The 22,500-nt window shown below is 40.1% G+C and overlaps 2 protein-coding genes and 1 long non-coding RNA gene across 7 annotated transcripts in view; 1 reads left to right on the forward strand and 2 right to left on the reverse strand.

Moving 5' to 3' along the window:
* Positions 1-5,008, reverse strand: part of LOC310728143 (volume-regulated anion channel subunit LRRC8D) — a 7,493-nt gene extending 2,485 nt beyond the window's left edge. For 2 of the 5 annotated variants that reach the window (XR_014534195.1, XM_083545313.1), the window contains exons 1-5: positions 4,203-5,008; positions 2,670-3,563; positions 2,322-2,572; positions 577-798; positions 1-185 (exon numbers count right to left, since the gene is read on the reverse strand). The exon at positions 1-185 is cut by the window's left edge. Coding sequence is in view for 3 of the 5 variants with exons in the window: in XM_083545313.1 (XP_083401439.1) it covers positions 1-185; positions 577-798; positions 2,322-2,572; positions 2,670-3,560 (1,549 nt within the window). In the remaining 2 variants the exon portion in view is untranslated. Of the gene's footprint in view, positions 186-576; positions 955-1,189; positions 1,224-2,292; positions 2,573-2,669; positions 3,564-4,202 lie in introns of all 5 variants that reach the window. The other 3 variants (XR_014534196.1, XM_083545312.1, XM_083545311.1) reach the window with 2 other exon arrangements.
* Positions 5,009-10,855: 5,847 nt separating this feature from the next.
* Positions 10,856-16,214, reverse strand: LOC310728021. Its single transcript, XR_014534164.1, has 3 exons — positions 16,058-16,214; positions 14,130-15,596; positions 10,856-14,063 (listed from the first exon to the last, which is right to left on the reverse strand). It is a non-coding gene; the product is annotated as an uncharacterized lncRNA (long non-coding RNA).
* A 1,037-nt stretch (positions 16,215-17,251) lies between these two features.
* The window catches only part of LOC310728148 (uncharacterized protein), a 6,715-nt gene continuing 1,466 nt past the window's right edge, over positions 17,252-22,500 (forward strand). Inside the window, exons 1-3 of the mRNA XM_083545326.1 lie at positions 17,252-17,374; positions 20,918-21,244; positions 22,257-22,435. Of these exons, the coding sequence (XP_083401452.1) occupies positions 20,956-21,244; positions 22,257-22,435 (468 nt within the window). The 5' untranslated portion in view covers positions 17,252-17,374; positions 20,918-20,955. The remainder of the gene's footprint in view (positions 17,375-20,917; positions 21,245-22,256; positions 22,436-22,500) is intronic.

The raw sequence follows: 22,500 nt of genomic DNA on the forward strand, positions 1-22,500 counted from the left end.
TTATAGTCCCCTCACTGGCCACTCGTCCACTCAGGTGGAGTTCTTGCAGGCCTCGTAATGAATACACCCAGCCAGGGATCTCTGCAGCTTGGTTAAAGGTGAGGTGCAGAGACTCCAGACGCTCCTGAAGGACTGCAAGAGCACCAGAATCCACTGTAGCTGTGCAGTGGTACAAGTGAAGTTCCCTTTTGAAAGAAAGTCTAAGTTTCATTATTGCACATAAAAAGAATAAATATAGACATATAAAATTTGCTTTTTAACACTATATACTATTGTTAATGTTCTTCAAACAATGGCAATGACCTGACAATGCTTTGGGATGCTCCAAACAGACAGTTTTGGCATTTTCTTTGGCACCAAACTTTGAACATATGGAAAATGTCAATTTAAAAACATAGTACCCAAATAAAAATAAAAATACATTGGTCATTCAGCATATTGCATTTCAAACTAAGTTTTGCTACCTCTATACTTCCATAGTTCTGTGGCCTGCTTCTGTACTTTAATAAAGCAGCCCATAAAAGCAGCAAATTGCTGAGGACCTCGAAATAAGTGTATTCTACATCAAACAATCACCTTAAAGCAGTCATTTTGGAAATCTGAGCTGTTAGTTTTGCATCTCGAATTAACTCCAGCTTCAGGACTTCCAGCTGGCTCAGGGTGAAGAGTGCAGGAGGGAGATACGGAACAGCCACCAGCTGCAGCAGACAGCAGCCCTTGTGATCATAGGTGATCATCGAGCGCAGACGGGCGGCATTCCAACGACGCTCCAAGTTCTCCTCCATGAGCCGAGTCTCACTGACAGGAGACAGGAAAACCGAGAGACGCTGAGCCAGCAAGGGGTCGTACTGGTCTGTCATGTGCAACAAGAATGCCAGATCATTACACAGGTCTGGAGCGTCCAACATGGATCCTATTTCATGCAGGTGCTGGAACGAGTACTGTCTCAAAGACCTGCGAAAGAGACAGAGGTCTGTTCTATTGGGCAACGTGTCAATTTTTATTAATGTTAGTAATGTTAATGGCAGCACCAGGGGACCCCTTTGGTGTATATCCTCTGTTGCTAGTTGCCCACTAGCACCACTTCTATTTTGTCTCCAAGGAGACGAAGAACATTTGGACATAGTCTGAATCTTATTAGAGAAAATCAAGTGTTTTGTTAAAGGACATGCGAATCACATCTACTCACTTGGATAGCATTAATCTCCATGTTGAACTGAAAGCTTGGAAAGAAAGACAAACAAATGAGTTAGTATCATTCAGTATCTTAACTAATAGTTAATAACTAGCCCAGTTTTCCCTCATCAAACTTTGGCTTTGGGTTATTCACTTTGGGGGGAGGGGCATACCTTCTTTTCCCTGTCAGTCACAAGAAAAGTGCAGGAAGAGTGCATAAGCATGTTCCTCTGTTTAAGCTATTCAGTATGATAGCAGAGAGCTACTCGGTAGAGGATGATTATTGAGTGACCAAATTTGGAGGAGAGAAAATGGGGGTAAGTATGAAGAATGGGTGAGTGTAAGAATTCAAAGAGTTTGACAAGAGCCAAACTGTGATATCTAGATGAACTCCAAAACTGCAGCTCTTGTGGGATGTTCCCGGTCTGCAGTGGTCAGTATCTATCAAAAGTGGTTCGAGGAAGAAACAGTGTTGAACCAGCAACAGGGTAGTGGACGACCGAGGCTCATTGATGTACTTGGGGAGCGAAGGCTGGTTAATGTTAGAAGGGTCAGGACTGTTTTGGCAGCCAAAGTGGGACCAACACAATATTAGACAGGTGGTCATAATGTTATGACTGATCTGTATATATATAGTACAGGGTGGCGCAGGGAATGGGGAAATTTTGGAACTAGGAGTTTTAGGCCCAGGAAAAATCGTCAGCAACTGTTTGCCATTAGTTACAATTGAGCAGTGGAGTGGTGCACAGAAAACATTCACTGTAAACCTTTTATAAGAATGGTGATAGTGTGGGTGATGCACAAAGAAAATTTTGGTGTGATTACCAGTTAGTACGTCATGATCCTGTCCTGTCTGCTAATTAAAAATAACGTGATCAGCCTTGGAAAAGCAGTCCCTAGGTGGTGTAAACGGCTTAATAATTTTGGAGGGCACTGTATATTTCTGTAGTGTTTCCTATCACCTAATTTGATAATTGTGCCCTTTTATTTTAAAGTTTCCTCCAGAATAGCTAAGTAACAATGCGGATCCAGGATCAGTTTCCCCAATTTTCATGCAAAATAAATCACAGTTATATTATAGGGTCACGGGACCTTATCCCAGATCTCTACTCTTACTCTTGATAAATGTTTGCTTGCAAGCATACTTGTGGAAAATCCAGAAAAGTGTGTAGATGCCCAGCAGGCCATAAAAGCCCATGAGACAGATGTAGGCTTTCATGAGCTTGCGCAAGACAGACGAAAGCAGGTGGCTGCATTGGAAGGTCTGGTATCCTGTTAGAGCATGTGAATGGGGCTGGCAGATGTGAGTAAAGGAGATGGAGCCCAGTAGAGGTGTGGTGTAGCTCACGATCGCAATAAACATCAGAACTTTGAACACAGTCTGAGCTGTGTAGACCTGCAAAAAAAAAGAAACAAGAGAGCCCAGGATTATTTTTACCCAGTGATCAAGTTGAATGATAATATGTCTGGTTTTCACTTGTAAATGTATAGACCTTGTAAATGATATTAGAGCTCTCGCAGTGTGCCCGGAACCTACGGACTCTCTCGAACAGAGCTCTGGCCTGTTCTCCGTCACTCCGGTCAAGGGTGGGCCCGGTGCTAGAACCTTCTGGAAGAACAGTAGCTGTTTTGTGAAGGGGGGCAGGTTCTAGGATCGAGAGAGAGGACACTGTGGAGCAGTGAGACAAACTTGATGGACTTGGAGAAGGTTGGGCAGAGGAACTACCCGTCCTGGCCAAAAGAGGGCTGTCAGTCCCTGAGTCAAGGCTGGACTGTCGAGTAAAGAGCTTAGGTATGTGTGGCACTTGGGTTCTGGCCACTTTATCCTCATCGGAAGGGTGTCTGTGATGCGCTCTGTCCAACTTGGCAGCATGAGAAAGTGCCCGAGAGGTCCAGGGCGACTCACAACACTTGGCAAGGACTGTTAAGAAGTGTTCAATGCGGGCAGAGGTGAGTGGAAAGTGGAACCAAAAGGAGCCGCTAGCCAGCAGGAGCAATGACTGCAGTAAGGTGACATATGGCAGGAAACGCGAGAACCATGGAAGAGCCTCGTGGTAGCACACGGCGCTCACATAAACATACTGCTGGTAGTCGAGGTCAGTCCGAATGCCTGTAGCCAGACTCCTGGATACGGGGACTCCTGATGCAGTGTGAGATGCCCTGGAATTGGAGGAAATTCCAAAAGAAAAGCTTGAGTTGCTTGAGGTGGAACGGACGGGGACACACACCACCTCGTCTCGTGAGAGTAACAGAGTCCCAGACAGAATTGACACCATGAGCATGAGGAGCACCAGATAGTCCAGGAAGACCTCCCACCATGGCTTCAACAGCTTATAGTGACCCTGTTTCTCAGTAACAGACCAGAGCTCTGATAGAGTGAACATCACCTTCACAGCAAAAAAGAGAAAGAGATTAAACACCAGCTTTCATAAACAGTGATCCCTAGTATGCACATGTATTAATAAAATAGAATACTACTGCTCACATCGCAATATGGCCAAGATAGGTTAGGTTTGTGGACACCTAAACATTCTTTTTGAACAATCCACATATAGTTCCCATTTGCTCTTATTATAAGCTGCACCTTTCTGGAAAGATCTTCCATAAGATCTTGTGGAGATTTCTTCAGCCACAAGGGTGTTAGTAAAGTCAGGTTGTGATGTAAGTGTGTTGAGGAGGTCTGGGGTGCAGTCAGCATTCAAATTCATCCCAAATGTGTATATAGCAGGAGATCTTCCACATATTTCCAACCCGTGTAAAGCATATCTTCATGGAGCTGGCTTTGTGCACTGGTGCACTGTCACGCTGGAACAGGTTTGGGTCTCATAGTTTAAGCGAAGGAAAGATCTCATGATACTACCTCCAAAAACACCTTTGTGGTAACAGTTTGTTGAAGTAGCACATATGGGCTGGAGAAGTCAGTTGTCCTAATACATTTTACCAAATAGTGTATGTATATATAAATAACTGTCAAAAACCTTTTCACATTTGTTACATGGATAAAAAAATCAAACAGATTTACTTACTGCTATGAAGGTAAGAATCCTTCAGTTGTCCAGCATGAAAACTCCTGAAATTAATAAGATTAACCAAATCCCAAAGAGCACCTAGAAAGGTGCAGCAGCAAAACAGCAGCCTGTAGTTCTCTTAAACCTGAAACACTAAACATAACACAGTAACCACCTGTGTAGTCCACTCTCTGAAGTGTACTAGACCTGTACCCATGCAGTAGTGCACTTAGAGAGCAGGGATCCATTTAGGACAGGGCAGTTACACAGCCGGAGCCGGTGCAGTCCGGTTTGCTCGGGTCAGCATTTCCATGAAGAGAGTGAGAGCAACACACTTTGGGTGGGGGTAAAATTTGGAGCGTTGCCATGGTGACTTGCAAGCTCTGGACCAATCATCACTCTAGTGTCGCAATAGTCAGTAGGGGAGCACGTGGGGTTGGAACGGGGCCAACAAGAGAAGGATAATACCCCCCTCCCAAATATTTGAGGTTGCCATAGCTGTGAGGTTGCAGCCATTTGGGCTGTAAATGCTGTTATCCACAAACAAAAGTAGGGGGAAGTTGTGTGTGTGTAGTTTTTTATTTATTCACAAAACATATTTTATTTGACTTATAACTTTTCATTTAAATCAGCAAGCTTATGGTGCATTTGTTTTGTTTTCACAAAATCAGTGTAATATTACCTTTTATTCATGGGAATACTGTACTGTGGAGGGCCATCAGGGCCAGAAAGGCCCTGTCTGTTGGCCTAAACTTAATCAGAATCACTGACTCACAGTTAAATATCTTTTTGCCCATGAATACGCATCAAAATTATTCTGATAATCTTTTCATTTTATTGCGTTTTTTTTTCTCAGGTGCGTTTTTTTTTTTTTATAAAAAATTTCTGGCCAATCAGATTTCAGCCGTCGCATCACATGTTGGCGGGATCAAAGTTATCAGTCTGTCATTGTGTGAGTGTGATTTGTCTACTGTAAGGCCCTTTAGAAGGCGTCTAATAAGATCAGCATTTTTAAGTCTTTTGTTCGGATGGTAGGAGAGAGCACTAGTCAGAACTCGCAACCCACATCTGTAGCAAACTGCACAAGCTCAAATATATTAATTTAGACTTAATAGCTGTTTTTTTTCATTCCACAATGACTGACAGAGGAGAAGAAATTGATTTGGTCTGGCACAGAGGTGGTGGAATGAACTTTCCCTAGATGGCCGTACAGCAAAGTCCCTGACTATCTTCAAGGGACGACTGAAGACCTACCTCTTCCTGAAACACTTAAATGAGCACTTTCCAGGTTTGTAGAATTCTAGAGTTATATTTATATTAAGTTTGTAATGTAGCGTACCAGTGTAGATTTATTCATTACTAGAGACTCAAAGCACTTGTGTACGTCGCTCTGGATATGGGCGTCTGCTAAATGCCGCAAATGTAAATGTAAATGTAGATAAAACTTATATGAAGTTGTGTAATATTGTTTGTAACCAGCAGAGGGCACTATTACACGTTTTGCTGGTAAAGCACTGCAGTCACCTATTCTAGTATATATTGGTACCCCACAGGGCAATTTATCACTTTTGACGAATCACCATTGAAGCACTTCATTATTTTCAGCTTAAGGGCACTGTGTTGTGTTTTTTTTTTCTAGCACAGTTTTATCACAGTATTAGCACACAGCAGTATCCAGAGAGTACATGATTACATATTTTAGCACACTGTCATGCCCTAGAGGGCGCTTCAGCACACAGCAGGACCCCAATAGCACATTATCACACTTTCAAAAACATCGAGAAGGCATTTTTAGAGCACAGCATTAACCTGAGAGTACATATAATAGACATTTCTTCATATTTTCTACCAAATAGCGGTACCCAGAGGGCACCGCATTACATTACATTTCTCTAAAACATAAGAAACCAAATAATAAAAATTATTCAAATCTTAAAAAAAAAAAAAAAAAATCCCACATGAAAGCTTTAAAATGAACGTATGTAAAAATAAATACTGTGTGTGTTTGTGTGTGTGTGTGTGTGTGTGTGTGTGTGTGTGTGTGTAGAGGGGTTCTGTAAGGGGTAATGTTGGTAAAAAAAAAGAACAAGAGGTAGCAGTAGAGGTTGTGAGAGCCAGAGAGAAAGATAGACAAAGAGAAAGAGGTAGAGACAGCAAGAAAGGTCGAGAGAGAGAGAGAGAGAGAGAGAGAGAGAGAGAGAGAGAGAGAGAGAGAGAGAGAGAGAGAGAGAGAGAGAGAGAGGGAGAAAGAGGCAAAGACAAGGAGACAGAGAGGGAAAGAGAGAGAAAAAGATAAAAATATAGCAAAAGAAGTACAGACTAAGAGATAGAAAGAACGAGGAAGAGAAAGAGGTAGTGACAGACAGACAGAGAGATACAGAACTAGAATGGTAGAGAGTGACAGAGACAGAAAGTGGGAGGATGAGTGAGGATAAGACAGAGAAAAAGAGAGGTACAGAGGGATAAAAAGAGACGGAGAGATAGAGGAGGAAAAAATGAGTTAATGACACATGAAAGAAGCATATAGACAGAAAATGTGTGTGTTTTTTTCACAGGACAAGGCAGGGCCATCACACGTATCACAGCGTGCCATCATTACCAGTAAACACAGACGTGTAATGTTCATCTCATGGCTTCAGCAGAATGAAGTTAGAAGAAAGGAAAGGCTGAAACATGTCTAAAAACAACCTGAACACACACACACACACACACACACACACACACACACACACACACACACACCGTCTGAAAATCACAAACCACAGCAGCTCACAAACACAAAGTTGCCCGAATTGAGATTCCTCCTGAAATCTCACTCAGAATGCAGCAGTATGTACGAGTCAGAAAAAAGAAACGTGTGTGTGTGTGTGTGTGTGTGTGTGTGTGTGTGTGTTTGCATGCATGCAAAAGCTGCTGTCCTTCACTGGACCGACCTGTGGTTTCACACCTCATCCTTTCTTTAAACAATCTCACCCAGTAACTCAGAGCAGAGCAAGGCTGGGTGTGGTGAGTGTGAGAGCAAGCCCTCACACACATAGACACGGCCCATCTAAAAATACTACCCCCCCCCCCACACACACACAAAACGCAAACGCAAAAACTTTACACCATCACCTGATTTACGTGTGAAATTTCTCGCCTTGCAACCTGCATATTAGTATCGATGCGCATCTCCGTAACTGAGGCCGATGTGATTCGCATCTCGACGCACAGCCAATGATACACTAAAAATACACATGAAGCAGCTACCGATGCGATACGATACGATTCACCCCAATGTGATGCAAATCAATCCGATTTCAATCCGATTCAACACAATACGATGCAATAGAACTAATACGATGCTGCGATAATTCAATATGGTGCAGATGGTTCGCTTTTATTTCTTCGGTTCAGACCGACAGCAAATCTTTAATTTAATTTCTTTGAAGGAAAAACATGAAATAAAACCAGACGTTTTTCTCCTGTTGTGTCTGCAGGAAGTTACAGCTCTACCTCTGCCATGTTAATCTGTATCCTATGTGACTCTCAGGACGCCTCGGTCTCTGTAGCGTTGTGACACGTCATATTCACGTAATATGAGAACGCTCTCCAGAAAACTGTTAGATGAGAAGGATATTGATCTACATATCAAATGTTGCTCAGTTTTTATTGGTCACTTTCTAAATAATTATAGTGTCACGCATCTACTACAAATTATATATAAATAAATAGTTTTTTAATTAATATATATTCATATAATTAAATATGTATATATATATATATATATAAATGTCTGTTCCAGTAGGACAATCCCCCGTGCACGAAGCCAGCTCCATGAAGATCTGCAGGAAGTGTGTGAAAGCTGCTATAAATCCTATTTTACACTTTTGAGATGAATGTGAACACTGACTGGCCTCCTCACCTCATCTACACCCTTGTAGTTGAAAGAATCTCCACAAAATCTAGTGGAACATCTTCCAAAAACATCAGAGCTTATTATAACAGTAAATGGAAATGTGGAATAGGATGTTCAAAAACACACCAATGTTATGGCCAGATGTCCACAAACCTTCGTCATCTTTTGACGTTTACAGGAGAATCTAATAAACCTTACAGTAAAGCTTGACTCTGGAACAGAAATAATATTCCATTTCTAATCGTTATATGTTTTGTATAAAAAGGCGAAGCAGATTCTGAACGATTAACCCACATACGATGCGTTACAGTATAGTGCTCGCTTCTTCTTATTAAAAAGTGGTGGTTTACACAGGAAATGGTGCACCTTGCAGATCCATCCATACTTTCGTATAAACTTTTCATGTGAGACATGAAAGTGAAAGATGATCAAAAAAAATAAAGTCTTAATGCAATGAGTTAATGTGTGCGCACAAACATATCTCTCAAAAATGCTCAAGAAACAATTGTTAGCTTTAACGAAGTTTTCCAGTAAACAAAACAAAAAGAGCGGGAGTGAGGGCAGGTATGTGCCATCCTATACAGTTGTGTGCCACATGTGGCTGGAAAAGATGTAAGTGTCCCAATACTTTTGGCCGTAATGTCTTTATTTTCCTGAGAGTCATTGAAAAATTCTTCAATGTCAATATTCCTGATACTGAATTCTGATTGGTCACAAGGGGCTGCAGCTATTCCATTCGGACATGTTACTATTATTATTATTGTTATTATCATCGTTTCCATGGCAACAGCTCATCGCATTATGTAATCTAAGGATGATAAAATAAAAAGTTTGTATAAGTTTCTACTGGTAATCAATAACCATTAAAGCTAGTTAAATGCTAATGTGGAAATCTTCAGCTTTGGTAACAGGAACTAGATGATTTGCAGAACTTACACAACATTATATGTAGCTATAAACTGATTTTTAAAAAACATGATGTCATTGTTAACTGCGGTGGTAGAATCAGTGTTGGACATTAGGGAAGTATTCTAACTTCCTTACTATATTGAAGTACAATATCACTTAAATAGCAGAGTTTCTCTTTTCTTTTCTTCCCTCCATTGTCCTATGTTACTTTTGACCCCAACTTTATCTACCACTGTGAATACATCAGAAAGGTGCTTATTCTAGCTAGCTAGCTATTTTCTTGTAGCAGTGGAAACATAATGGCGGAAACACAAAATCTGACTTGGAAATAGACTGTTGAATCTGTATAATATTAATGTTTTCTGTGTAGAGAAAATAGTCGAGATGTAAAAGTTTAGATGTAAAGAGTTTACCTTCACTGAAGTATTTTTGAAAGCTGTTTTGTTTGTGCTCTAAGAGGAAACCAATCAACATTGAGTAATGATATGGAGGATTGTTCCTGACAATTTCTGTGTTAATTTGTCAATACAGAAAGGTTTCTGCCTTCCAGGACATGGCTCCCAGTTTCTGGAATGCAGCCCATTTAAATCACATGACCATGCAGTCAAACGGCTGTAGCTTGGAGCTGTGGTAGATGTGTTCCTCTAATATAACACGTTTCAGACCGGTGAGAGTTGGGGATGTCCAGGACCCTTACTTTTCAAGATGCAGGGCTACGTACAGGAAGTAAGACCTGGAGAATGGATGGTTAAAAGGTCTTGAGTATGAACAAAAGGCACGGTTCACACACCTCCGACCTCCCACATGTTCTACTCAAAACGAGAAGAGCAGAAAGTCCAGAACAGGCAGACAGAGTGAGAGGATGAGAGAGGAGGTTGAGAAAGAGCGAGAGATGACGTCAGACATGTGGCCCACACCGAGTCACTAATAGTGAAGAGATCAGAAAATGTGATGAAACGGGATTTCCTTTGTGATCACTGCATTTTACATAGTAACAAAAAAGAATGCATTTGATTTCATTGTATTTGTTGGTGTTTTAAGGTAATAGTAATAAATCTTGTATAACAGGCATAGATTAAAAAATATACATACATTTAACAGCCAATTATTTAATTATTAATACAAAAAAATTACACATTTACAACTTTAAAGCATTAAAATGCATACATAATATTGCATACATATATATATATATATATATATAATATTTAACATTTTGCCTGTTAATGCAGAAAGAGAGAGCAAACGAGAGAGAGAGAGAGAGAAAGAGAGAGAGAGAGAGAGAGAGAGAGAGAGAGAGAGAGAGAGAGAGAGAGAGAGAGAGAGAGAAAGATAGGGGGTGTAAAGTGTAAGCATTTGGGTGTGATGATGGCATGAACACGAAAAAAGAGTGATAAAGCAAAGAGAGAGGGCGAGAGGTAGGGAGGGTGTTGTGGGCCGTGGGAAAGTGACACACAGTGTATTTCGATCTTCCCCTCATTTCTTTACTCAAACCACAGCCTTTCCCCACAACCTCATCATTTTTACACATAAACACACACCCCAGCAGCTCAATATTACCACTGAGACCACGCAGAACACCAAAGTGCCCATATGATTATAGGTTTCTCCCCAGAAACCGCACAATATCGGTAGGCATGAACACTCACCGACTGTGCACAATCACTCCATCTCAGCCCTACAGTTTATACATCAAATTCATTGTATTTTTTTTACCTTCGGCTTGTTTTTACACGGCCTGGTTTTACATGTATCCAACCGAGAGGAGATGCTTTTGAATGCCTTTGTCACAGTGGAGTTTTTTTTTAAGACGAATGAATTATGTTTTTTTTTTATTATCTTCTGAAGAAATCAGGACAAATAGTTTTTTTTACAAAAAAACATGATGGATGAGAAATTTTCCCTGTAGTGATTAAACATGAGAACATTTATGGCATTTTCATAATTTTGCATCATAACAGTGATGTAAACCGAGGTCACCCAAAATATCTGGTGCTCTGGCAACATTTAGCTCAGGACAATGTTTACACTACTAGTAAATGTAGTTGTAAAAGATCCTAGTGACAAATCTAATGTCTCTCCAATAACTCAATCACTGAACACCATATTTTCATAACCAATCACCTATCAACAGTGTTTCTTTAGCAACCAACACTGATCACCAACAACCAATCTCTGATCAATACTGTTCCCTTAACAACCAATCACTGATCCCCATTGATTCCTCGATAACCAATTATTTAACATTGGTCATTTCCTCAACAACCAATCACTGATCACAATATTTTTCCAAAGACTAATCACTTTTAATTGAGGCATTGAGGGAATAATAATTGGTCATTGAGGGAATGATCGTGATCAGCGTTGGTCATTGAAGGAATAATGGGGAACACTGATCACGATCATTTCCTCAATTAACAATCATTGTTTCTCGTTGTTTTCTCACTTAAAAGTGATTAGTCATTGGAAAAAATATAGTGAAGATTGAGGGAATGATGTGATAATGATCAATTAACAATCCCTCAATTAACAATCCCTGATCACCACTGTTCCCTCAATGACTAATCATTAATCATTATCATGCTCTTATCGAGCAATCACTGATCGCCATCATTTCCTCAATGACCAATGACCAATGTTTCCAATGAATAATCACTGTTCCCCATTGTTCACCAATTGACCAATTATTGATCACTGTCATTACTTCAAGGACCAATCACTGATCACCATCATACCCTCAGTGATCAGTACTTGATTATTTTTCATTCTTTCAACGACCACTCAAGGTCACAAATGTTTCCAACAAACAATTAATGATCACTATCAATCGTCCAACAACAATGGTGAATAATTGATCACCATTATTCCCTCAAAGACCAATCACGGATCACAATCATTCCCTGAACGATCCCTCAATCTTTAGTAAACAATACTTAATTGATTATGATGATTCAATCAATATGTAAATTACCGTAGGACATTATCTCTTTTAAGCGTGTTAGCTGCTTTCCCCTGGGAAAACCTTTACTTGGGAACTGCCACGAAAACATACAACGTCCTCTTCACCAGTCACACTGATCTGATCAGACCACCTATATTTCTGAAAGACAGACAGCTCAAATAAAGAGCAAGCTAGGCTAGTCAGATCATTAAGGGAACAATGGGGTACAATCTTTGATCACTATTATTCCTTCAGTGACCTATTTATAAAGAGCAAGCTAGGCTAGTCAGCTAGGTGACAAAATGCACAACTGGTAAGATCATCACAATGGTTACAGTATGAATATCCACTTCTGCAGTTTTTCCACTGAAGACCACAATTTCTGATACAATTCCTTTCTTTCCTTACCGAGCATGGGGTGAAGAGATATCTGACTAAGCAAAAACATGATTGCTATCATGGCTACATGGAGATATTCTGTTGATTTTTAAATTATAGCTGACAGGAATTCATGCCGTTGTCCTCGACCATATCAGCATATCTGTGTGACATCCTGAACATCTGGGTGTGGTCTGATGCACACATATTGTTCATAATGAAGTGTTTTCGAGTGAAATAGAATATTGTTTTTTTGCTACATTAGTGCTGATCAAAAAATGCTCATTTTGAAGCTGTAGGTTCCTTCCATGACCTTTAGAGAGCTGTACAGACAGCACCCTTAAACATTTCTACATTCAACTGTATTTTCATACCAAAGACAAGAACAACATCTCTGGCATGGAACATTTGAATACTTCTCACAAAAACACACACATCTACCCCCCAAACTCCCCCTTTCTTCTCAACCCCAAACCCCCAGACATTCAAGTTCCTAGAAAGCGGCATTGATGGCAAGCAGGAAAACAAAGAGATCAAGGGATGGAGAGAAGCCCACCAAGCTCCCCCCACCTCCATGCCCCCCTGCTCCAAGCCCCCTCTATCTCCCCCCAAAAGAAACGCTCCACAGCTCTTCTTATCCGCAGAACAAGCAGCCACATTGCCTGCACCAGCTGCACCTCACTCGCTTTCCCTCGCCACAAGCACCACAGAGAGATCAAGCGATAGAGGGAGTGAGGGAAGAAGAGATACACCTGATGAGAAAAGGAACACAATATAAACTAATCTCTCTTAACGTTCTGTAGAAAACCCATTGTAGGGCCTGCTTTAGAAAATCTAGCTGCTGATATGGGGTTTACTTTAACAGTTAACATTTAAGGAGTTTCCAGTGTCAGTACTTTATAACACTTTTCAGGACTTTTGGTGCTTTTTTCAGTTATCTGGCAACCGAGGCCAGCGGTTTAAATACTGTAACCCCTAAGATAAAGGCATTAAAAAAAATATACGTCACTCACATATCCTGTGGTAAGTTTGTTAAGACGTCAACTTTATTTCCAGGATGAGTTCATTTTTTATTCTTAATAATATTTACCTCATCAGCTTTTCAAAGGGTCAACAGTACACAAACAGTTTGTTAGTACCTGGCTGCGTTTCTAAGCTTTCCACAAGCTTCTTACAATACTTTGCTGGATTTTGTTTTGCCTTTTCCTCCTGACAGAACTGATGAGGCTTTTGGGGGCCACCTTGATCATTTTGGAAAAATCAGGTCAGGGTTTTGTGATAGCAACTTCCTATACGTTCACTTCAGATTAATGGCATTTGAAAGACACTTTTATCCAGAGAAAATTTTAATTATAATTCATAGAGCTGAGCAGATGAGGATTTGGGGCATTGCTAGAAGTGGCAGCTTGGCGAGGCTGGGATTTGAACTTCCGATTAAAAGTCTGACATCCTAAGCCCAGCATACACAAAGCTGACAGCCGTCAGACAACGTGGGGTGGTATTTGAGGGTTGGTCGGCTGCAGTTTTTATTGGCGAATCAGCAGTGGAGCATCTCTGCGGGAAAAAAATGGCTAATCAGCTCAGCGAAGTAGCACATGAGCAAAAAATTTAACTGACAAAAGCAAACAATAATGGAGTAAAGAGGCAACACAAAGACACTTGTCATTCTTGACACTTGTCTTCGCAACTTAAGCAGACATAATTGAATAAAGCTACACAAATCTGTTAGTAATGATTGCGGCAGGTGAAAACTCTGCTTGCCTAATAAATGTATAGATCTGGTTCTTTCGGTCTCCTTGTATGAATGCCGAACGCAGACTACTGCCACCTGCTGGTACTGGCGTTATGTTCCCCTTACGCAAGTACAGAAAGTACATGCTAGTTTGCTGTCAGCTGTAATCTGGCCAATGTCTTCTAGAGCAACATTTTGGTGATGTGAGGCGACACAACACCACTGTCCTGCTTTGGTGTGTCCCTACCTTTTAGCATTAAACTAAGACTTCCCTAAAATTTGATGACAAGAAGGACAAAGACAACTTTGTTACAGGATTGTTGTCCAGATGCAACCCTTTTTGGCTTACCTTTAGTTGCTCCATCAGTATTTCTTATTGATCCTCCTAAAATGCACCCCCCTGCACCCTAACAACACAAAGCTGCAACCCACATGCTTCAAATTTGGCAGAATAGTGGCCTCAGAGTACACGCTTCTTCCTTAAGGAAGGGGTACCTGATGCCTCCGATTCATTCACCAGGCCCTTTGTTGTCATCTTGGAATTCAGCTAAGTGTTTTAGACCAGACTTTGCTTATCCCTTGAAGTTCATTTGTGTCCTGGTTTGTGTAAAGATATTCATAATGTATTTGCATTTAGTTGTTTGGAAAACGCTCCTAAGAACAAACCAGACTTGTAGTGGTCTACTGGTTTTCAGGAGGTCTTAGTTGCTTGCTTGGATTTGTGCATGGTATCATTTTGAAATAGGCACAGGCTCTGAAGTTAAGCTCTTTGAACTTGTGACCTTCCAATACAAAGTCCAATGTCTCCACCAATTGGCTACCAGCTTTCAAAAACTAATGACACCCCAAATTAAGAAAAACAAAAAAATGCACAAGATATGATTAAATCAGTGTTATGTCTTGGTTCCATTCAGCAGATGACAGAAAAAGTCTTAATGGGGAAGTTCCAACATGAATAGGTTATTTGAAGCGAAAGGTTACCCTACAATCGTCTTTAATCTGGTATAGATATGAAAAAAAAACAACACAGAAAGAAATTCTCACAAGTGTTTGGTGTTGGTGAAGGTTTATTTTTGCGGATGCTGCGGTGATTCATCTGTACAGAAGCTCTGCTCATTCGCTCGCTTTACAGTCAATTCTCTATCTTTCTCTCTGAAATGTTTCCTTCACCTTTTCTCACCCGGTCTGAAGGATCGATGAATTTTCACAAATTTTTTTTACATCTCTTGGAGATGTCACAGCTCGTGGTGGTTTCAAAGCAAAAAAACAAAACAAAAAACAAAACAAAAAAAACGCCAAGTAAGAATCAGCTCTGTTTTGGAAAAAAAAACTTGACACTTGACATCGGTTTGACAAGATCAGAAAAAAGACAGTAAAGAAAAAATCTGCTAAAGTCACGCACAATTCTACTTCTGTTTTTTAGGATAATTGAAAAAGCATGTAAAAGAAAAAACTTTTAAAATGTTCAATAAAAAGCTATGTTTTTAATCAATGTGTCAAATTTGCTTGATGGGATCCCACAAAAGGACTCTACAATATTCCTTATGCAAATTGCTTTTTTTTTTTTTTTTGCAATAAATATATAAGAAAGTTAAAAGATTTCATGTTTAGTTGCTGGGGTTAGATCAGGGTTCGACGTACACCTGCTCATGTTCATGCGGTTATCAGGTGACAACAGCAGAGCGTCTGCAGCTCCAGGTCAAAAGCTTTAAAACATCGAACATCAGAACGAAGTTGATTTCAACCGTTTGCATGGTTGAATCTCGTGTTTCAGAAACTATTCCTGATCTCCGGCTGAGATTGTCATACACAGTAGTCTGTAATATCTATAAGTACTGCAGAGGAGGGACATGGGGTATATCAGTAGGAAAATGCTGAGGATGGAGCCACCAGGAGGGAGAAAAAGAAGAAGACCAAGGAGGAGGTTTATGGATGTGGTGAGGGAAGACATGCAGGTGGTTGGGTTGAAAGAGGCAGATGTAGAGGACAGGGGGGTATGGAGACGGATGATCCGCTGTGGCGCCCCCTAATAGGAGAAGCCGAAAAAAGAAGAATGCTTTTCTATGATGGGTTTCTATCAGTTTAAAGTCTGGAGGTCCTCCACTTAATTGTTGCTCAATCACTGTTAATGCATCATCTTAGAGACTTTAGTGTGAAAATGCCACTAGGTGTACAGGTGTTCCTATAACGTGCACAGCATTTATCGGTGTAATGTAGCATTGATTATTAGCATTAACCATTGTTCACAAGCCTGTGTTTGTGTGTGTGTGTGTGTGTGTGTGTACGTGTGTGTTTGGTTTAAAAATGCTTAGTTCATCTTTCTCCAGAACCATTAGCATGAAGTTTCTCGCCTCCTGACCAGCAGTTCGTGGAAGCCGTAAACCCATCATCAGTTTTCAGCCAATGTGAAGTTAACACTCTTAGCGTGCTGCTAATTTAACAAAGAATTCATAAGAACGTGCAGTTCGTCTTGTATTGTTTTGCTTGACTGGTTTCAGCTCTAAAAATGTTCTAATATATAAATATTATTGTAGTGTAATAAATGTTTAATATATATATACAAAAAACCCACACACTGGAGACTGCTTCCATTAATGATCATCAATTTACTTTGTTAAATAATATTCAACTTTATTAAATATATTATATGTTTTGAGGCACCTGACTTTTCCACCCATATGCTTCTTCTACAAACTGTTAACACGAAGTTGGAGACACACACTTGTATTGGACGTCTTTGGATTCTGTAGCATGAAATCTTCCCCCACACGCATGACGATGCCCCTGTGCACAAATACATGAAGATCTACTTTCCATAAGTTGGAAGTATGTGTGGAAGATCTCCTGCTCCAAGCCTAAAGAACATCTTTGGGATGAATGTGAATTTCACACCTGGGTTTAAGAGTTTTCTTCTCATATATTAGTTTAGGAAAATCTGAACTTTAACCCAAGTGAATCACTTTGTGCAGAAAGAGTAAAATAAATTTGTGGTGAACAATTTTTCCAAATTAAAACTAAAATCATTTTGGTTTTACAGAAATCTGTTATTATTCCCAAACTTATTAATCACTCTCTCTCTCACTCACACACACACACACACACACACACACACACACACACACACACACACACACACACACACACACACACACACACTCACTCTCGGCCCAACCTCAGTCTGGTTCAATCAAGCTCTCGATCGTGTTATGACTGTTCAGAAGCAGAGAACATACACGCATACACACCACCACCACCACCACCACCACCACACACACACTCATTCACTCACACACTCGCTCATCAAGCTTCAGGTCCTGCTGTTGACTTGAGAGGTAAGTCCAATAAACACAATATATCAAACATAAATAGAAATATTTGGTCAAACAATGATTTATATTTACATAATTAATTATTGTTATAATTAATATGAATTTATTTATTTTATTTATTTATTCTTTTTACTACAGTAGAACAACACAATCACATTATTATCACTATAATGTCATTTACAGTAGTGTCTGTTTTACATCAGCAGTCAATTAATGAAATGAGATTCGGTTGTAAATAAACTTGTGAAAGTAAAGATGGAAAGTGTGCAGTTTAGAAACCATTATTTCTAGCTGCAAAAATAAGTAACTTAGGCATGAAAAATGTAATAAATATAGATTTAATTTAATCTTTTGTTAATTTTAATGTAATCCTTTTATTTTATGTTCAGTTATTTCAATGTTTTATTGTTAATATTTAATTTGTATGTTAAATTGATTTTTCTCTGTATATTTTCTCAATATAAACTTTCTATGAATTTTGTTTGATCTTTATCTTTTAATTTCATGTAATTTTCAGTATTGAAATTTTATTGGTTCAAAATTCAATTCGAATTCAATTCAAATTCATTTGTGATTGAACTTTCATTTGAATGACATTTAAATTTAACAAATTAAATTTTAATGACATTGAAATCGTATACAATTTAATTTGCATATTCCAATTTTCATTTCACAAATTTATTTATTACATTTAAATTTGAATATAATTTAATTTGAATAATACAAATTTATTTTTAATTTCAATGTGAATCAAAAATTTAATTTAATTTAGTTTGAAATTGAGTTTTTTTGTTAGTCTTTTATTCGTTAGCAGCTTTTTAATAATCCATATACTCATATACTAATTTTCAAGTCTTACCAGTGGGCAGATTTGATATTCTGAGAAAACCCCCATGCTAACATTTTAATTTTAATTCAGTTTTATTTGTAGATCACTTCTAATAATGGACATTGTCTCAAAGCATCTTTACAGAGAAGAAGAGTTTATAAAGTTGTATAAAAGAAAAGATTAGTGATTATACATTTGTTCTTTATAATTATAAGTTTATCCCTAAAGAGCACGAGTGAGAGTGTAAGATTAAGAGGTCTTGAGTCTGTGAGTGTCAGAGTGAGAAAAAGTGTGTTAGTGAGTGTATGAGTGTGTCAGAGGGACAGGGAGAGTGTGTGAGTGTGACAGTAAGTGTGTGTGAGTGTAAGTGTGTGTGAGAGTGTCAGAATGTGTGAAAATGTGAGATTTAGTAAGATTGTGTGAGTTTGTGTAAAAGTGTGTGAGAGTGTGTGAGATGTGTGAGAGTGTCAGAACGTGTGAGATTGTGAGATTTTGTAAAAGTGTGTGAGATCGTGTGAGATTTTATACGATTGTGTGAGAGTGTGTGAAAGTGTGTGAGATTGTGTGTGAGATTGTGTGTGAGTGTTTGAGATTGTGTGAAAGTGTCAGAATGTGTGAAAGTGTGTGAGAGTGTGTGAGATTGTGTGAGTGTGAGAGTATCAGAATGTTTAAGAGTGTGAAATTGTGAGAGAGTGTTTGAGATTGTGTGAGAGTGTCAGAGTGTCAGAATGTGTGAGAGTGTGATATTGTGTGAGATTGTGAGAGAGTGTGTGAGATTGTGAGAATGTGTGTGAGATTGTGTGAGAGTGTGTGAGATTGTGAGAATGTGTGTGAGATTGTGTGAGGGTGTGTGAGATTTTGTGTGAAAGGGTTTGAGATTGTGAGAATGTGTGTGAGATTGTGTGAGAGTGTGTGAGATTGTAAGAATGTGTGTGAGATTGCGTGAGGGTGTGTGAGATTTTGTGTGAGATTGTGTGAGAGTGTCAGAGTGTGTGAGATTGTGAGAATGTGTGTGAGATTGCATGAGGGTGTGTAAGATTTTGTGTGAGAGTGTTTGAGATTGTTTGAGAGTGTTTGAGATTGTGAGAATATGTGTGAGATTGTGTGAGAGTGTGTGAGATTGTGAGAATATGTGTGAGATTGCGTGAGGGTGTGAGAGATTTTTTGTGAGATTGTGTGAGAGTGTCAGAGTGTGTGAGATTGTGAGAATGTGTGTGAGATTGTGTGAGAGTGTGTGAGAGTGTCAGAGTGTGTGAGATTGTGAGAATGTGTGTGAGATTGTTTGAGAGTGTGTGAGATTGTAAGAATGTGTGTGAGATTGTGTGAGAGTGTGTGAGATTGCGTGAGTGTGTGTGAGATTGTGTGAGAGTGTGTTAAAGTGTCAGAGTGTGTTTGAGTGTAAGTGTGTGAGATTGTAAGAGAGTGTGTGAGTCTTTAGTGAGATTAAAGCTTCAGTCGAGGCTGTGCAGCTGGAAAACACCACAGTCTGTATCTGGGTAAAAGAAAAAAATCTAAACCTCAGGCTTTGGATTCCTAACTGAATCACACAGGTGTGTGTGTGTGTGTGTGTGTGTGTGTGTGGGGTTGAAACCACAGTGTTATTCATGTAGGAGACACTGCTGTACGTGATCTCTAATGCATGACACACACGTCTTTATAATTTAACAACCTTCGATATTTCGATAGGAATTCATATCGAACTCGATCGCTGTGAGAGAAGCGACCATTCTGCATTGTGTACAGACACACACTTTACTCGACCTCGTGTTCGTGTTCGTAACAAGGAGGTTATGATTAGGGTTGTAAAATTCCAAGAATTTTCAAGACTGGAAATTTTTCATGGGAATTACCAGGAATTAATGGGAATAAACCGGGAATTTACAAAATTCAATTAAAACATTATAATTCTGGTTAAAACAACCAGATTTAATGCAGTGACAGTTGAATTTCTACCTGCACATTCAATCACATGCACACAGCACACTTACTGCAGGACCACTGAGGCCACGCCCCCCTACGTCCACTGTGCAGTTCTCCATAAAATAACAACATCATATCCTGAATCCTGCGCGTCCAAAAATTTCCAGTTTTCACGTAAATTACATCAAGATTACAATCGTTTATTTTTACAGCTTTCCATGGGAACATCTTCGGGGGAATTTTGGAAATATTCCAATTTGGAAACAGGAATTTCTGGGAACTGATCACATGCTTGGGAAGGTTGCACTTGCTGGATTTAGCCGTTACTATGAAAACGATTATTAATGCATTGGTATACTACTAGTATAGGAGCTGCGTATCCCGACCAATGATAATCCAGAATTCCAGAATTCGAAAGCACTGATCAACATCTAAATAGCAAATGCACATTTCTTGGAAATGTTTTTATTGATGTATTTTAATATTAATTTTTATGTATTTACATTTTTTGGGGCTTTTTTTGTTCAAGTGTGCGATCGACACACACACAAAGCTGTTCTCAAGGAATAACTGTTGGCAATGAAACTGTATATCTGTCATCTGTGTTGCACTAAATATCCAACAGCCACATAAAACACACACACACACACACACACACACACACACACACACACACACACACACACACACACACACACACACACACACACACTACACCTGGCAAGCTAATCAAGATTTAGAACAAAACACAGCCCACTAACGCTCTGCTCTCTTTTCTTTTCTTTTTTTTTCTCCAGACCGTCCCCTCTTCCCTTCTCCTGTCTCTGCAAACAAAATGCCTCGTTCTTTTCTGGTCAAGAGCAAGAGAGTGTGGTCTCATTCATCACGCCCCGGCCACTCACCCAGCCACTCCCACTCACCTGGCCACACCCACACCCAGGCCTGCCACTCTGATGGACAACTTGGAGGCCTGCACGGCTCCAGCGGGAGCAGCTCACCTGGAGCTCTACAGCTCAGCCCAAAACTGGCATCGACTCCCGGTTACCACACCTCCCACTGGGCTTCCATGGAAACCAGCCAGAACTCCGCCTTCCAGACTGAGAACTGGGGGTTTTGGAGAACAGGTACACTAATTGCTCTCTGATCATATAGCTTCAGATCAAAAGGCTGCCCGATCTCTGATATTACTGTTCCGTTATTCAATAAAGATGTGAGGATGAGTGGAAGTGAAAATGAGAGCATGAGATTATAGGAGGATAAGAGGATGTGAGGATGAGAGGAAGTGATGATGTGAGTATGTGAGTATGTGAGGATGAGAGGATAAGAGGAAGTGATGATGTGAGGATGAGAGAATGTGAGGATGTGAGGATGAGAGGAAGTGATGATGTGAGGATGAGAGAATAAGAGGAAGTGATGATGTGAGGATGAGAGAATGTGAGGATGTGAGGATGAGAGGAAGTGATGATGTGAGGATCAGAGAATGTGAGGATGAGAGGATAAGAGGAAGTGATGATGTGAGGATGAGAGAATGTGAGGATGTGAGGATGAGAGGAAGTGATGATGTGAGGATGAGAGAATAAGAGGAAGTGATGATGTGAGGATGAGAGAATGTGAGGATGTGAGGATGAGAGGAAGTGATGATGTGAGGATCAGAGAATGTGAGGATGAGAGGATAAGAGGAAGTGATGATGTGAGGATGAGAGAATGTGAGGATGAGAGGAAGTGAGGAGAAGAGTATGTGAAGATGAGAGGATGTGAGGATGTGAGGATGAGAGGAAGTGATGATGTGAGGATGAGAGAATGTGAGGATGTGAGGAAGTGATGATCTGAGGATAAGAGGATGTGAGGATGTGAGGATGTGAGGATGAGAGGAAGTGAGAAGAAGAGTATGTGAAGATGAGAGGATGTGAGGATGAGAGGAAGTGATGATGTGAGGATAAAAGGATGTGAGGATGTGAGGATGAGAGGAAGTGATGATGTGAGGATAAAAGAATGTGAGGATGTAAGGATGAGAGGAAGTGATGATGAGAGGATGTGAGAATAAGAGGATGTGAGGATGTGAGGAGGAGAGTATGCAAAGATTAGAGAATGTGAGGATGACTGTGTGTGGCTGTGTGTGGTTGTGTGTTCCTGTAGATGATCAGGCAGGTGATGGTGAGCGCCCCCTGGTGTCCAGCTCAGCCTGGTCTCCTTACAGTGATTCTCTGAGCTCTCACAGGGAGCAGGAACTGGAGCGACTGGTGCAGGTGCTGCTGAGCCACAGACTGCAGGACAACACCAACTCTCCACTGTGTGAATGTCCACTGTGTGAGAAGGTCAGACTCTTTACACAAGACTACACAACTCTACACAACTCGACACAACTCTACACATCCCCACA

This window comes from Silurus aristotelis (assembly GCF_946808225.1).
Source record: "Silurus aristotelis genome assembly, chromosome: 6".
NCBI classification, from domain to species: Eukaryota; Metazoa; Chordata; class Actinopteri; order Siluriformes; family Siluridae; genus Silurus; species Silurus aristotelis.